Here is a 15,357-nt window from a genome sequence, read left to right as displayed (position 1 = left end):
ACAATTTTAGTCAAAAAATTATAATAATTTTAATTAAAGTAAATTTGAGGAGCAAATTTGAAAAAGTTTAAACAATTTTTGCTCTACGTATAAACATAATATACAACTCTATGTTAATGTACAAATTTTAAAAATTGTTACAATTCTTAATACTTTAATTAGGGTCTATTGATAGGATATCTGTAACATAAGTCATATAATTTACAGATTTAGAAAATGTAACAATTTATTAAATTCCTTAAATTTTAAGAATGAACGAATAATGTTAAATGTGAAAATTCAAGACAGAAATCGTACATAATCCTATTCATAGACAGCAATGAAATATCGAGGAAAGAAGGCGTGCGATATAAGGGTAGAAGTGCCATGGAACGCAGAGTTGGAAGATTAATAGAAGAAAAAATGGAGGTCGATTAGACAAGATAGCTTCATTATTCATCGTGTACTTCGTTAGAGATTTATAAGGGTACTCTTAATGTTTGCGTTAATTGATCCTTTATGTTCTCTTCATCGATCGAAGTTGGCTCCTTCCGGATTCATAATACTCTTCTTCGACGATTCTCCGACACGACTACCTCTGCTAGAACACTCATTTTCTCTTTCCGTGCTTTTCTTTCATGTTTTTCCAACGTCGCTATCGTGTCTGCTTCCTCTCAAGATTTCTTCGTAACATCTTGAATCTTCTCTTCTCTCTGACGCATTTATTGCTTCGTAAACAGCGACGGAGATGCGTCGAGATCGTTGCTAGAATCAAGATACCGTTAACGATTTTAATGACCATGAAGGGGAAGGTGCTTCGAACGTTCTGAAACAAGATTTCTACGAAAAGAGATACGGTTTTTGATAAAAGGCCTTGTAACATTTTTATGATTCTTACTTATTAGCAATTTATTTATTTATTACTATACGTTGAATTAAGTAATCAAGTTGGGACTAAGATTGACACACTATAATTATTATTATAGTTCATATTCATTGTACCTATATATAGTGTTTTAAAGTGAAATGATTTATATGAGACACCCTGTGAACATAAATTTAGATGTTGACAAAATATTAACTAATTATGATGTTGAAGTTTGTCGACTGGGTAAGATGTTTGAAAATATTTCATTAAATAACGAACTTGAAAGACAATTATGTGGATTGGTTAAAATGAGACAGCCTGTATATTAATACAAACTTAAATGTTCATAAAGTATGGATTAATCAAGGTGTTTGTTAAAGTTGGTTATAGAGTAAGACATTTTGAAAAATTTCATAGAATGACAAATTGCTTAGAGAAGAACTGTATGGATGGATTAAAATGAGACACCCTGTATATGAGTATAAATTTAGACGTTAACAAAACATTAATCAATCTTGAAATTTATACAAATTCGTCAACAGAGTAAGCTGTATTGAAACATTTTATCAAATGACGAATAGTTCAGAAGACAACTATGTGAATTAAAATGAGACACCCTGTATATGAACATAAACTTAGACTTCCACAAAATATCATTCAATCTTGAAGTTTATATAAATTCGTCAACAGAGTAAGTTGTATTGAAACATTTTATCAAACGACGAATAGTTCAGAAGACAACTATGTGAATTAAAATGAGACACCCTGTATATGAACATAAACTTAGACTTCCACAAAATATCATTCAATCTTGAAGTTTATATAAATTCGTCAACAGAGTAAGTTGTATTGAAACATTTTATCAAACGACGAATAGTTCAGAAGACAACTGTGTGAATTAAAATGAGTCACCCTGTATATGAACACAAACTTAGACTTCCACAAAATATCAATCAATCTTGAAGTGTATATAAATTCGTCAACAGAGTAAGCTGTATTGATACATTTGATCAAATGACGAATAGTTCAGAAGACAACTGTGTGAATTAAAATGAGACACCCTGTATATGAACACAAACTTAGACTTCCACAAAATATCAATCAATCTTGAAGTTTATATAAATTCGTCAACAGAGTAAGCTGTATTGAAACATTTTATCAAACGACGAATAGTTCAGAAGACAACTGTGTGAATTAAAATGAGACACCCTGTACATGAACATAAACTTAGACTTCCACAAAATATCAATCAATCTTAAAGTTCATATAAGTTCATCAACAAAGTAACATGTTTTGGAACATTTTATCGAAAGTCAAATAGAAAGACAACATTCAATTAAAACAAGTCACCCAGTGTATAAACTTACGAGTTACAGTTGCCATATCGATAAGAAAAGAAGCAAACGAAATTCATCAGGATAATCTAAGTCCGAGCAATTTATACGAGCAGCTCGAAAGCTCGCAGCAGAGAGAATCGAGAGGGCATCGCAGCCCATGGGGCCCGACATGGGACCGGTTCTCTCTCTCCCCACTTACCTTTCGGGCATTTTTCACCTTTTTGTTCGTTCCATGGCGTGTTGCTTTCTCTAGGTGGGCTTCTAATAGGAATCAAGGCCCGCCAAAGCCTGGCCGCTCGTAGCCTGTTGCACCACCCTCTTGCTCTTTACCTCCTTCGTCTTCTCTTTCGCTGTTCCCTTCAACCCTCCTCCTTCTTACCATAATCTTCTCCGCCCTAACTGTCCCGATTTCCGACTCTTCGTTCCCTTTGCCCGTTTCTAGACTATGATCGAACCTGTGGATGACGGACGGCGAGATATTTGCCTGCGGTCTTTCGGCGAAAATGTTTGTCGAGGATTTTTGGTTTGATATTATGGTCTTTTTGGGGGTTGTTTTTTAAGCGGTTATAGGGGCATTTAGAGGTTAAAAAATTTGCATGGATTTTTATAAATTTAAATTTTTTAATTTTTAGGATTTTGGATTTCTAAATTTCTTAAATCTTACATTTCCAAATTTCTAAATTTTTAACTTCTCAAGTTCATAGATTCTGAGATTACTAGACTTTGAAATTCCTAAATTCGTAGATTTCTAAATTTTCAAATTCCAACATTTCAAATTTCCTAATTTCCAAATTCCAAAATTTCCAAATTCCAAAATTTCCAAATTCCAAAATTTCCAAATTCCAAAATTTCCAAATTTAAAAATTTTCATATTCCAAAATTTCCAAATTCCAAAATTTTCAAATTCCAAAACTTCCAAATTCCAAAACGTCCAAATTCCAAAATGTCCAAATTCCAAAACTTCCAAATTTCCATATTTCCAAATTCCAAAATTTCCAAATTCTAAAACTTCCAAATTTCCATATTTCCAAATTCCAAAATTTCCAAATTCCAAAATTCTCAAATTCCAAAATTTCCAAATTCCAAAATTTCCAACTTCCAAAACTTCCAAATTCCAAAATTTCCAAATTTAAAAAGTTTCATATTCCAAAATTTCCAAATTCCAAAATTTTCAAATTCCAAAACTTCCAAATTCCAAAACGTCCAAATTCCAAAACGTCCAAATTCCAAAACGTCCAAATTCCAAAACTTCCAAATTTCCATATTTCCAAATTCCAAAATTTCCAAATTCAAAAATTTCCAAATTCCAAAATTTCCAAATTCCAAAATTTCCAAATTCCAAAATTCTCAAATTCCAAAACTTCCAAATTCCAAAACTTCCAAATTCCAAAACTTCCAAATTCCAAAACTTCCAAATTCTAAAACTTCCAAATTTCCATATTTCCAAATTCCAAAATTTCCAAATTCCAAAATTCTCAAATTCCAAAATTTCCAAATTCCCAAATTCTAAAATTTCCAAACTCCAAAATTTCCAAACTCCAAAATTTCCAAATTCCAAAACTTCCAAATTCCAAAACTTCCAAATTCCAAAACTTCCAAATTCCAAAACTTCCAAATTCCAAAACTTCCAAACTCCAAAACTTCCAAATTCCAAAACTTCTAAATTCCAAATCTTCCAAATTTTCAAATTTCTAATTTTCCAAACTTTCAAATTCCTAAGTTTCCAAATTTCCAATTTTTCAAATTTCCAAATTCTCAAATTTCTACATTTCTCCCTCCACAAATTCCTCCACTCCTAAATTTTAAATATCTAAATTTCCAAATTCCCAAAATCCTTTCACAGATGTGCAATACCTCTAACTCTTCATCCCGTCCAAATCCCTGCCCTTAAAATCCTAAATGTCTCAATTTCCGGAAGACTAGTAATCGAACCTTAATTCGCGAGCACTTCTGGAACAATATAAACCGAATGATAACAAATCGTTATGTACAATCTCAAAGCAAGATAAATGTCCCCTTGGTCGGTACCGCTGTCATTAACTCTCTAATAAGATTATCTCGGTACAGAGTCACGGTCACGATTAATCTTCCCGTAGCTAGAGCTTTCGTTGCAAGGTGTTCCCGAGTCGCGAACACCCGTAGCTTGATAATGACAAACGCGATACTGTCGTCCAGTATCAATCTCCGCAAAGAGCTTGCGACTGTAGCGTCAAAAGTGGCGACCGCCGCGACAATCGTGCTAGCGAGATAACCAAAACGCATTTCAGACGAACGTGGGCCCCATACTGGTCTGTATCAATCCTTATACGGACGTTGGGAATCCGTTGACCTTAACGAGCACCAGGACCGTACCATTGGCGCCCCAGTTGAACAAAGTCGTTCAGGAAGCCGTGCGACAGCAATCGGAAACTGGTTATCCCCAAGCCATAATCCTATCTGGTAAATAACCGATACGTTTATGAAGCGAATTTGCTCGCCGATAGCATCGGAAAAAACCGTGTTTTCTTCAGGGACCAGCGGTTCGGGAAAAACGTACGCCTCGATGCTGTTACTCAGGCAATTGTTCGACGTTGCTGGAGGTGGTCCAGAAACGGACGCCTTCAAACACTTGGCCGCAGCTTTCACGGTTCTCAGGTCTCTAGGATCCGCCAAGACGGCCACCAACTCCGAGAGTTCTAGGATAGTACGTGATAAATTTCTGTGATCGCTCTACGCTGAGAAATCGACCAGACTAAGATGTTCCTTTCTGTAGGGTCACTTTATCGAGGTTCAGGTTACGGACGGCGCTTTGTACAGGACGAAGATACACTGTTACTTCTTGGACCAAACGAGGGTCATTAGGCCCCTGCCCGACGAGAAGAATTATCATATATTTTATCAGATGTTGGCTGGACTGTCGCACGAGGAAAGAGGTAGGTAATTGAATGGTTACTTGTGATAATACTAATTTTATCGACGTTCAAAGACAGCTGAAGAATTTGTTGAGATAACTCTGAAGAAATTGTTAGTTCAGTAGTTCATTTGTATTCATCCAAAATAGAAGTGTTTAGATTGTAGCGCATGCTAATTTTGATGTCCACTCTGCAACTTTAGATGATCATCATATGTGAACTTTTTAATTTCTAAATTTCTCCAAATGTTCAAATCTTCCTCTTTGATTCTTCGAGTCATATTTGCTTTCGACTCTTGCTCATTCAGTAACAATAGTTTAATCATCACACACAGTAAAGTACGAAAAAATCGAATTGTCCAACCCTTCCGTAGTTAAACTAAACCTGGAGAGTTATAACCTGAAAAACCTGAGGTACCTGCAGCACGGCGACACCAGGCAAGACGAGGCCGAGGACGCCGTCCGGTTTCAAGCCTGGAAAGCCTGTTTAGGTACGTCTGGATTCAAGTACCTCACAATCAACGAATCAGACGAAAAGTCACTTGAAATTGCTTAAATCACGCTAGAATTCCTCCGCAGGGGTGCTAGGTATACCCTTCTTGGACGTGGTCCGAGTCCTGGCGGCGGTGCTGATCCTCGGGAACGTGGGATTCGCGGACAGGCCCGGTGTGGAGGTCGGTGTGATCGGAGAGAGCGAATTATCCTCTGTGGCAGCCTTACTTGGAGTGCCGCCTCCTGCCCTGTTAAGGGGACTCACATCCAGGACGCACAACGCTCGTGGCCAACTGGTCAAGTCGGTCTGCGACGCGAATATGGTACTGTTCATTCGTTCCCTGCAGATCTTGACGTTATCGTATCGTTGAAGCGGAACCATGTTGAAGGGTGTTTGTTTACGCAGTCTAACATGACCAGGGACTCACTGGCGAAGGCACTGTACTGCCGCACGGTGGCCACCATCGTCAGGAGAGCCAACAGCCTCAAGAGATTAGGCTCCACGCTCGGTACCTTGTCCTCGGACTCCAACGAGTCCGTTCACAATCAGGCCGAGGTGACCAGTCAGCATGCGTCCACCATCGGTAGCTCTGCAGGTACGATCCCAGGTTTCATGTTTTTCCTAAAATCTTCATATGGAATCTAAACTCTAAACTCTTCATATTGAATCTAAATTCTAAACTCTTCATATGGAATCTAAACTCTAAACTCTTCATATGGAATCTAAACTCTAAACTCTTCATATGGAATCTAAATTCTAAACTCTTCATATCGAATATAAACTCTAAACTCTTCATATCGAATTTAAACTCTACACTCTTTATATGGAATCTAAATCCTAAACTCCTCATATGGAATCTAAATTCTAAACTCTTCATATCGAATTTAAACTCTAAACTCTTTATGTGGAGTTACCGTGAGCACCGCGTTGGGACAATATTTAATAACGTTGAACAGAATATTTAAAATATTTGAGCGATCAGAGATAACCTCCTTTGGAAGAATTACATAAACAGTCTTAAGAGCTTGTTAACACCCTTATCACGGTGGCCGTGTGGCCGCTTTTTTCTCTCTATCAGCATGGATCTCTCGTGTCATGTGCAGGTGGCACCGGTTCCAGAAGCATGACCGCGCTGAACAACGCGGTCAGACACGCGACAGACGGGTTCATCGGGATCCTGGACATGTTCGGCTTCGAGGATCCGAAACCAAGCCAGCTGGAACACCTGTGTATCAATCTGTGCGCCGAGACGATGCAACACTTCTACAACACCCACATATTCAAGAGCTCGATCGAGAGCTGCCGGGACGAGGGGATACGCTGCGACGTGGAGGTCGACTACGTAGACAACGTGCCGTGTATCGATCTCATCTCTTCTCTGGTGAGCTCTCGGTGTTCAAGGTTCTTCGCGTTTTTGTCGACGCGTGTCTATCATCGGTACGATCGTTTCAGCGTACGGGCTTGTTGAGCATGCTGGACGTCGAGTGCTCGATACGGGGCACCGCCGAAAGCTACGTCGCCAAGGTCAAGGTTCAGCATAAACAAAACCCGAGACTGTTCGAACCCAGGACTGTGGACTGTAGGTCGTTTGGGATACAGCATTTTGCTGGCAGGGTCATTTATGATGCCTCTGACTTTTTGGGTAGGTTTCTTATTTATTGATCAATTCGTTTTGTATAATATGCGAGGTGACCTCACCTTTGACCTCACTTCTGTATGTGATCAGAAAGAGCTGTTACTTCGAATAGTAGCACTCTGTTGCTACTCTGTGCACTACAACTTTGATTGTTTATATAATATAATGTTTATTGAATTTAGTTTCGATGAGTTTAAACAAGATTACATGTAACACCAATAAATTTAAATGTAGAGTGTCATGTACCTTGTAAAGAGCGCAGGTTTAAACAATTGACCACTACACCGTAAGTCGTTACCAGTCTTTTTAATCTCCGAAGCGCCGAGATGTAGAACTTGAAAACTCTAACTTGGATATTAACATTTTCTTCATATTACGGCCTCTCATGAATACCAAGAATCCGTCCGGAGAGTCGGCGACGCATGGAACTCCGGTCGCGCTATTACCTTTTTCATTCTCCTCGAAGAGCGGTAGAACTTGAAAATTCTAACTTCGATATTAACTTTTCCGTCGCATTATATTCCCTTATAGATATCGAGAATTCGTCCTCGAGAGCGATATATGGAACGTATAATTTTAGCTTGCTATTACCTTTTCCATTCTCGTAGGATAAAACGTAGAACAGATAAAATGTCATATCGATTTATCAAGAGCCTCGATGTTCTACTTCGCTCGGAGCTCCGATATATTCTTCCTTTGTGCCCATAAATAACAATTTCGCGCGCCGTTAGCAATAATTTTATGGATAGTTATTTCTAAGCTTATACTGGATTTCTTCGAGAGGTATTTCATAGTCATTCTTTTCCGGAAGATACGAACAAAGACGTGGTACCTGACGACCTGGTAGCGGTGTTCTACAAACATACTTGCAGCTTCGGTTTCGCGACTCATCTCTTCGGCAGCGAATTGAAAGCCCTTTATGCGAGTGACACGGTACCCAGGGGTGTCAGCTTCAGGATATCACCAACTTCACATACGGATCTGTAAGTATTGGACGTATAGAATCCTCATATCTGTAAAGTTACACCTTCGAGGATTAACCTATGATAGTCTAGTTTTACTCATAATTTTATTTACCACAATTTGATAGTTTTAGCTAGACTTATAGTTTATTAAGATTTGTTAAAAATATGAGGTAAAGTAATTTTGAATGTGGCAGTCAATGTCTACGAAGGCGTTGGGTAAAGTTAATTACGATTCGATACATGAATCGCTTTGTTTCTAGTTTGAACGGTGACGAGCCCATTTCCACGTTGACGCAGGATTTCCACACGAGGCTGGATAATCTCCTGAGAACTCTGGTCCATGCGAGACCCCACTTTGTCAGGTGCATTAGGAGCAACGGCACTGAAACACCGCTCCATCTAGACAGGGCCGTGACTATGCGTCAGATACGATCGCTTCAAGTTCTGGAGACAGTGAATCTAATGGCCGGTGGTACGTTCCGAAACTATCTCGAACACCGTATTCCAGTATTCGCGCACGTGCGAACGATCTCAAATCTTGCCCTGTAATCATTTAGTAGCTCGTGTCTGATCTTTTGCCAAGAAACTGTGGATTCGCTTGACAACGAACCTTCTTACGAACGCGTTGCATGAATAAAAATAGCAATCTGAATAATAAATTACTGAAAAAGCTTTCGTGTTTCTGTCACTGCTGTTTCGGGCAAAACTGCAGTTTTATACGGGCTTTCACGGTTCTGAATTGCACTCTATTCCGAAGAGTATTCTCGTGTTTCGAGATTGGTTAGGGTAATTCTTGAGATAACTTTTGAAGAAATCTTTGCGATTTTGAAGAGAGTTTTTGAGGAAAAAGTTATGGTAACTTTGATAATTTAAGAAGCTTTAACAATTTAATTTTGCTTAAGGATTAATAGGGGTAGTTACAGAATTTTCTTGATTACGTATTTGATAGTTTTGGATGTGAATTATATTATTGTAATTTTGACAATTTGGGAAACTTGAATAATTTAATTTTACTCAACAAGTAAAAATAGGGGTAGCTGAAAAATTTTCTTGACTCCATCCTTGCTACTTTTGGCTGTAAATAACATTATTGGAGCCTTGACAATTTGACAAACTGGAACAATTTAATTTTGCTCAACAAGTAAAAATAGGGGTAGCTGCAAAATTGTCTTGATTCCATCCTTGCTAGTTTTGACTGTAAATAACATTATTGGAACCTTGACAATTTGACAAACTGGAACAATTTAATTTTGCTCAACAAGTAAAAATAGGGGTAGCTGAAAAATTTTCTTGACTCCATCCTTGCTACTTTTGACTGTAAATAACATTATTGGAACCTTGACAATTTGACAAACTGGAGCAATTTAATTTTGCTCAACAAGTAAAAATAGGGGTAGCTGAAAAATTTTCTTGACTCCATCCTTGCTACTTTTGACTGTAAATAACATTATTGGAACCTTGACAATTTGACAAACTGGAGCAATTTAATTTTGCTCAACAAGTAAAAATAGGGGTAGCTGCAAAATTTTCTTGACTCCATCCTTGCTAGTTTTGACTGTAAATAACATTATTGGAGCCTTGACAATTTGACAAACTGGAACAATTTAATTTTTCTCAGCAAATAAAAATAGGGGTAGTTGCAAAATTGTAATGATTCCATCTTTGCCATTTTAGAGTATAAATTATATGTTTTGTTTTTATTATTTTCAAAGATAAAGGTCATAAATTTATTCGGTTTAAAATGTGATCAAAGCAACAAAAAAATTGCAGGATATCCACATCGAATGCGTTTCAAAGCGTTTAACGCGAGGTACAGGCTAATCGCGCCATTCAAGCAGCTCCGTCGAGCGGAGGAGCAAGCTGTGGAGGATACGAAGCTTATCCTGCAAAACGCTCAACAATTGAAGAGCAAATTTGGCGCGAGTACCAGCTGGGCTCTTGGCAAAAGGCACATCTTCTTGAGCGAGGGCATTAGGCAACAGCTTGAGAATCTGCGCTCCGAAACGCGCAGGAAAGCGGCAACCGTGATACAGGTAATTCAATTTTTCGCGGTTCTCTTATCTCCTAATTACTGCACGAGCATTTTTGAACGCACAATTTTTTGTAAACGAGCTGTCTCGTTCTTTGTTTCGTTTTAACTTTGCCCCTTTTTCTCTTCTCAATTCTTTTGGGGATCGTTAAGATTTTTTTACTATTTTCTTGTACTGGGATTTTGATATTTTGTTGGTGTTTTTAAAATTTAGGGATTTTTAATTTTTAGAGGCAGGTATTTGGAAATTTTTAATTTTTAGATGAGGAAATTTGGAAATTTTTAATTTTCTGATGTAGAAATTCACAAATTGCAATTTCTGACATAAAAGGATTTTAGGGATTTCAATTTTTTGAAAGTGCAAATTGGGGGTTTTAAATTTTCTGATGTACTAATTCAAAAATAAAAATTTTTGAGATAAAAGGATTTTAGAGATTTAATTTTTTGAAAGTGCAAATTTGGGAATTTTAAATTTTCCGATGTGCACATTCACAAATTAAAATTTTAGATATAAAAGGATTTAGAGATACCAATTTTTCGAATTTCAAACTAAAAACCTCAAACTTTGAAAATAAAAAATTGAAGGACAACCTTTTCCCTTGTCCGTAGTTTCTTGGAGTGTCGACTCTATTGACCAGATCGATACAAGAGGCAGGAAATTAGATGAGGGTTAGAAATCTATAAGGTCATCATTTATTTATCCGTTATCAGGCGACGTGGAGAGGTTGGCGAGTACGAAGAAGGTGGCCTTTGAGGAAGACCACGATAGGCGTGACTTCCGGAATCGGTCAAAAGAAGCCGCAACAGCCGACATCGACCAACACAGGAACCGTTCAAAGGAACGTTACTGCTGGTACAGCTACCGGAACCGGAACTCGACCCAGGCCACAGCCAATCGCTGGCACGCCACCACCTGATCCTTCGGAGAAGTGCGCCGATCAGAAGATGATCCAACAGACGTGTAGCCTCTTTGGGCTGGATTTGGTAAAATCATTTATATAATACTATATTGTTCACATCTTCGACATTATGTTACATGTATATTTTCTACATTCTTATATTTTCTATATCTATATAACATATGGGTAGATATATCTACATAGATAGATATCTTCATGTACTTTTTCTGAATCTCCTGTACATTCTACGTCTTCCAAATTTAGTCTACTTTCTGCACTTTGCAGCTTTTATATCTGAATCTTCTTTTAAATCTTCTACATCTTACACTTTCTAAACTTTCATCTCATGTCTTCTAAACCTGCGTCCTCCTTAGACCTAAATCTTCTGAAGCTATTTTACCCTGCACCTTGCAACTTTTAAATCTTCTGAACCTTCTTATACATCTTCTAAACTTCCTACATGCTGCACCGTCTTCTATATCTTCTAACCTACACCTTCTATATCTTTTAACCTTCTACATCTTCTAACCTACACCTTCTATTTCTTTTAATCTTGTACATCCTACACTTTCTATATCTTCTAACTTTCTACATCCCACACCTTAACTCTACATTCTCATACAGTTAACTGCAGAATTTAATATTAAAAGTTCCTTGTTGGAAACCTAATTAACGAACGACATATATACTGACAATTGTAGAAGTAAAGCTAGGAAACTTTTGCTAAAAGTTAACAGTTAACATCAACCATACTGAAATTAATACACACATAATGTATAAATGCATTTACCTGGTTAATATTACAGAAAGTGGCTAAGAGAAACGTCGAATAATCCTCGAATGTGTAACTTTATTTCACAGGAGCGACCACCCCCAGTTCCGCCCAGCAGGTCTTACACCGTGACCGGAAACACAAAGTTGGGTTACCCGCAGACGAGAATCATGAAGATGCCATTTCCAGGTAAGCAACGTTCAAATTAGTTAATTTTGACCGAGGGTACATATAGTTACGATTTTTATTTGACTTTGATATAGTACATGAAACTTCATCGGAAGATTCAGCATCAAGATCGCCGACAGAGAATATTAGCTTTAAATTTAGAGTGTAATTTTGAGTGACCCATCTACCTTGACAGATAGTCAACCATGTTCCTGTCAACGTTTAACAGATATACGAGGATTTGTTTCTATTTTCAGAAGAGGGTGAAGGTGAGGTAGTTCTGCTTAAAGGTGAGACAGTTCTGGTGGTAGGTGCGTCACCCAGACGAGGTCACCTCCTGGTGGAGCACAACAACACAACTCTACACGTGCCTTATCAGTTCATGGAACTGAAACCTTGTAATATCAACGTTTAAACGTTATTTATTTAGTACCATTTCGTTGATCAACCGACGCCATTGTGCAACCCGAAACGTAAACGAAATTGTTAGATACACGTGGTCTCGGATGAGCGACTAGTGAAAGAAACTGCTCCCCTTCAGGATGGACGATCTCTTTGAAAATGAAATAGAAATCACAGCGGCGTAATGACCGTCGTACGCGTCGGTTCTAATTTAAAAGAAGTAGAGTCGGATTCGCCCCTTTGTTACTTTTCTTCAACGTCCAACAGTAATCCGCCATTATGCTGGCATTCTATCTACTCTAATATATCCTCTTCACTTCTGTGCGGTCTCCTTTGTGAATCATCCCCCGCGCAAAAAAGACACCGACGGAAAACAAACGAGCTTTTTGATCATTTGACGGACTGTATACTCGTAGGATTAACATTATCTTAGCATTAACGCGGATCCTACGTCTCATAATTCCTATATTCCACGAAACCTTAAAAAGTGTCAAAACTTTAGGCTTGAAAATTGTCTATAAAGTTTGCAGAAAGCACCAGAATTCCCAGCTATACAAAATTTCTTTAGATCTCCAGATAATTTAGGCTCCAAAGTCTCTGTTCCGAGAGCCAACAGTTTAAAAGTCGTCAAATACCAAAAATGCAAAGATTGCAAATAATTCTATAAATAAATCAATGAACTCCTCATTGACAAATCTATATAAAATTATAAAAAGTCTCGAAGATCGCAAAATTAATTTAAAACGCATGCAATGAAAAGTGTATCGGCGTCGGTTGAGCAACGAAAAATGGTGGACTGGCGGCCACGAACAGGATTAAGTAGCTTAAACCCGTCGAGCTCCTGCAGCAGGACATTCAACTTTGTCCTTTAATTAATTACACCGGCCGTTAAGCGAATTTAACGCGGAAGTCACTACACAGGTGCTTATCACAGCTTCGCCGTCGACGTTCTCCTTCTTCTCCGCAGCACCACACCTCCCGCGAGTCACGTTCGTCTTCCATGTAGATAAGTACACGCACGTCGACGTGCATCCTCGAATTAGTAAGCATGTTAGCCGTTAAATAGCTTCGAGCCTGGTGCTGACTCGAGAGAGAGAAACGTACAACCGATCCCTCTATGCATAGATTTCGTTGTCGCGACCACCATGTTTCTTCCACCCCCTGCTGGTTTATCTTCGAGTCTCCGCGAGATTAATCCTTCGTTGCATCTTCTACTATCTATTTTTTTTACTCACGACAGCAAAGTGTTACTACCTTTTAACGTATGATTATTGGTAAATATTTCTGTGGATAGAAATTAATTTTTCTTCGCCATTTTTAATAGTCAGAAGAGATGTTAAAACAATTTAGTAACATACTGTTGTGGAGAAGAATTTTCGAATGATATTGACTTTTGTATTTTGTGAGAGTTAAAAGATTTTTTTTGTATAAATAATTGAATTTTTGTAGATCATATTCTGTGACAAAAGTTGTGTAATTCAAAATGAAAGATATGAAAATATGTGTACAACAAAAATTGATATTCTTCGAAAACTTTTCGCAATTGTAATTAGCAATTGTACCAAAAATGCAATGAAGGATTAATTCATATAATTTTTCATTTCTCAGAATTTCCAAACCAAAGTGTTTTATTCGATCAAAATTTTGATGACAGACGTTTCTGTGCTTACTGAAAATTTTAGTCGACATTATTACTGTTAAGACATATTTTATTCTTCAGAAATAGACATTGAAACTGTTCTGAGTTTACCAAAATAATTAAACTTCTTCAATGTTTGTTTTCATTGTACTGCACATAATTTAAAAACGGTCAGTTTTGGTTCATTTAAAAATAATTTATAATAACGAGTGTATTTTGTGAGAAACAAAGCAACGCGGAAATTCAAGCAGCATCGATGAGGGCCAATTTCAAGGGTGACTTTGCTGTGTCTAAGAAGAAAATTGTAGAAAGTAAGATGGAGAGGGTCCTCTTTGAAAGAGTACTCTTGGGAACCATTTGGAGAAGCGTCCCCGTGACGGGGAAGCTCCAAGTAGCTGAGGGTTAGAGGATATTTACCAACAGTATTCCTTCGTCAATCTTTGAATTCTTAGTGCCAATTTCTAGAAAGAAATCTGCCGCTACGTCACCGTGTAGGATGTTCGAATTTTTTCGAGTTTAGATTAACTCTCTGCCCTTGGAAAAATTTTTGAAACCTTTTAATTAAAAAATTTTAATTCTTTTGAAATCACAATCCCTCTGTTATTAATTACCAGTACACTCTTATCATACGCGTTAATAAATAATAAATTCTGTAGCACTGTAACACTGTAGATTTAATTAAAAAGTACTGATTTTAATTTGTTATATTAAACCAAAGTGTCGAAAGCAAAGAATCTTGTATTAAAAGAAATATTTTTCAGCCTTGTTGCGACAGAAAAATTCTTGCCAACACCTAGAAGTACCTCTCTTGCTGTGTCTAACATCTTTTAACACAAAAAATATTGTAATAAATAAGAAAGCTTAGAAAAGTGGATGATTTGAACGTCGAAGATTCGAGCATCTTGAACGGTGTGTTTGTACATGTATAATATTAAGGCTTCGTTCATAAGACAACTCGATAAGTATAAAGGATAGGTCTACTAGATATTATTCTATCATTATCGCGAATAATCATAACGCAACAGTTCTAACATTGAATCGGGAAAGGTAGAGATACGAGCGCTTTGTAGATACAACGAAAACTCGTTCAGTTAGAAACGATAAGCGTCCATTGAGAGAACCAGTTCGCCCTAGAAACTCTCTCGAGCAACATCTCGAGGGTTTGTACATACGAGTATGTATGACGATGTTACGTAGTTTACAGATACCGTAGCCCGAAGTACGAGTGTAGCTATAAGTGCGTCGAGATATTTTTGAATAAAATGTAAGCGTCTTTGAAA

General features: G+C 37.6%; 1 protein-coding gene and 1 long non-coding RNA gene across 7 annotated transcripts in view; one reads left to right on the top strand and one right to left on the bottom strand.

Annotated features, from left to right (window-relative positions):
* Positions 1 to 15,357, top strand: part of dachs (unconventional myosin-IXb-like dachs) — a 101,529-nt gene extending 86,172 nt beyond the window's left edge. For 4 of the 6 annotated variants that reach the window (XM_012298785.2, XM_003699135.3, XM_012299031.2 and 1 more), the window contains 14 exons: positions 4,452 to 4,623; positions 4,695 to 4,867; positions 4,937 to 5,096; positions 5,449 to 5,565; positions 5,654 to 5,889; positions 5,973 to 6,162; positions 6,671 to 6,948; positions 7,020 to 7,209; positions 8,015 to 8,186; positions 8,429 to 8,640; positions 9,939 to 10,201; positions 10,909 to 11,181; positions 11,958 to 12,057; positions 12,294 to 15,357. In XM_012298785.2, the coding sequence (XP_012154175.1) occupies positions 4,452 to 4,623; positions 4,695 to 4,867; positions 4,937 to 5,096; positions 5,449 to 5,565; positions 5,654 to 5,889; positions 5,973 to 6,162; positions 6,671 to 6,948; positions 7,020 to 7,209; positions 8,015 to 8,186; positions 8,429 to 8,640; positions 9,939 to 10,201; positions 10,909 to 11,181; positions 11,958 to 12,057; positions 12,294 to 12,451 (2,694 nt within the window). In that variant the 3' untranslated portion in view covers positions 12,452 to 15,357. The other 2 variants (XM_076538961.1, XM_076538965.1) reach the window with 2 other exon arrangements.
* On the bottom strand, positions 414 to 3,176 carry LOC143263964 (uncharacterized). The gene is made up of 2 exons (XR_013037250.1): positions 2,215 to 3,176; positions 414 to 744 (listed from the first exon to the last, which is right to left on the bottom strand). It is a non-coding gene; the product is annotated as an uncharacterized LOC143263964 (long non-coding RNA).

This window comes from Megachile rotundata, chromosome 2 (assembly GCF_050947335.1).
Source record: "Megachile rotundata isolate GNS110a chromosome 2, iyMegRotu1, whole genome shotgun sequence".
NCBI lineage: Eukaryota > Metazoa > Arthropoda > Insecta > Hymenoptera > Megachilidae > Megachile > Megachile rotundata.
This window is presented reverse-complemented; position numbering and strand designations above follow the sequence as displayed.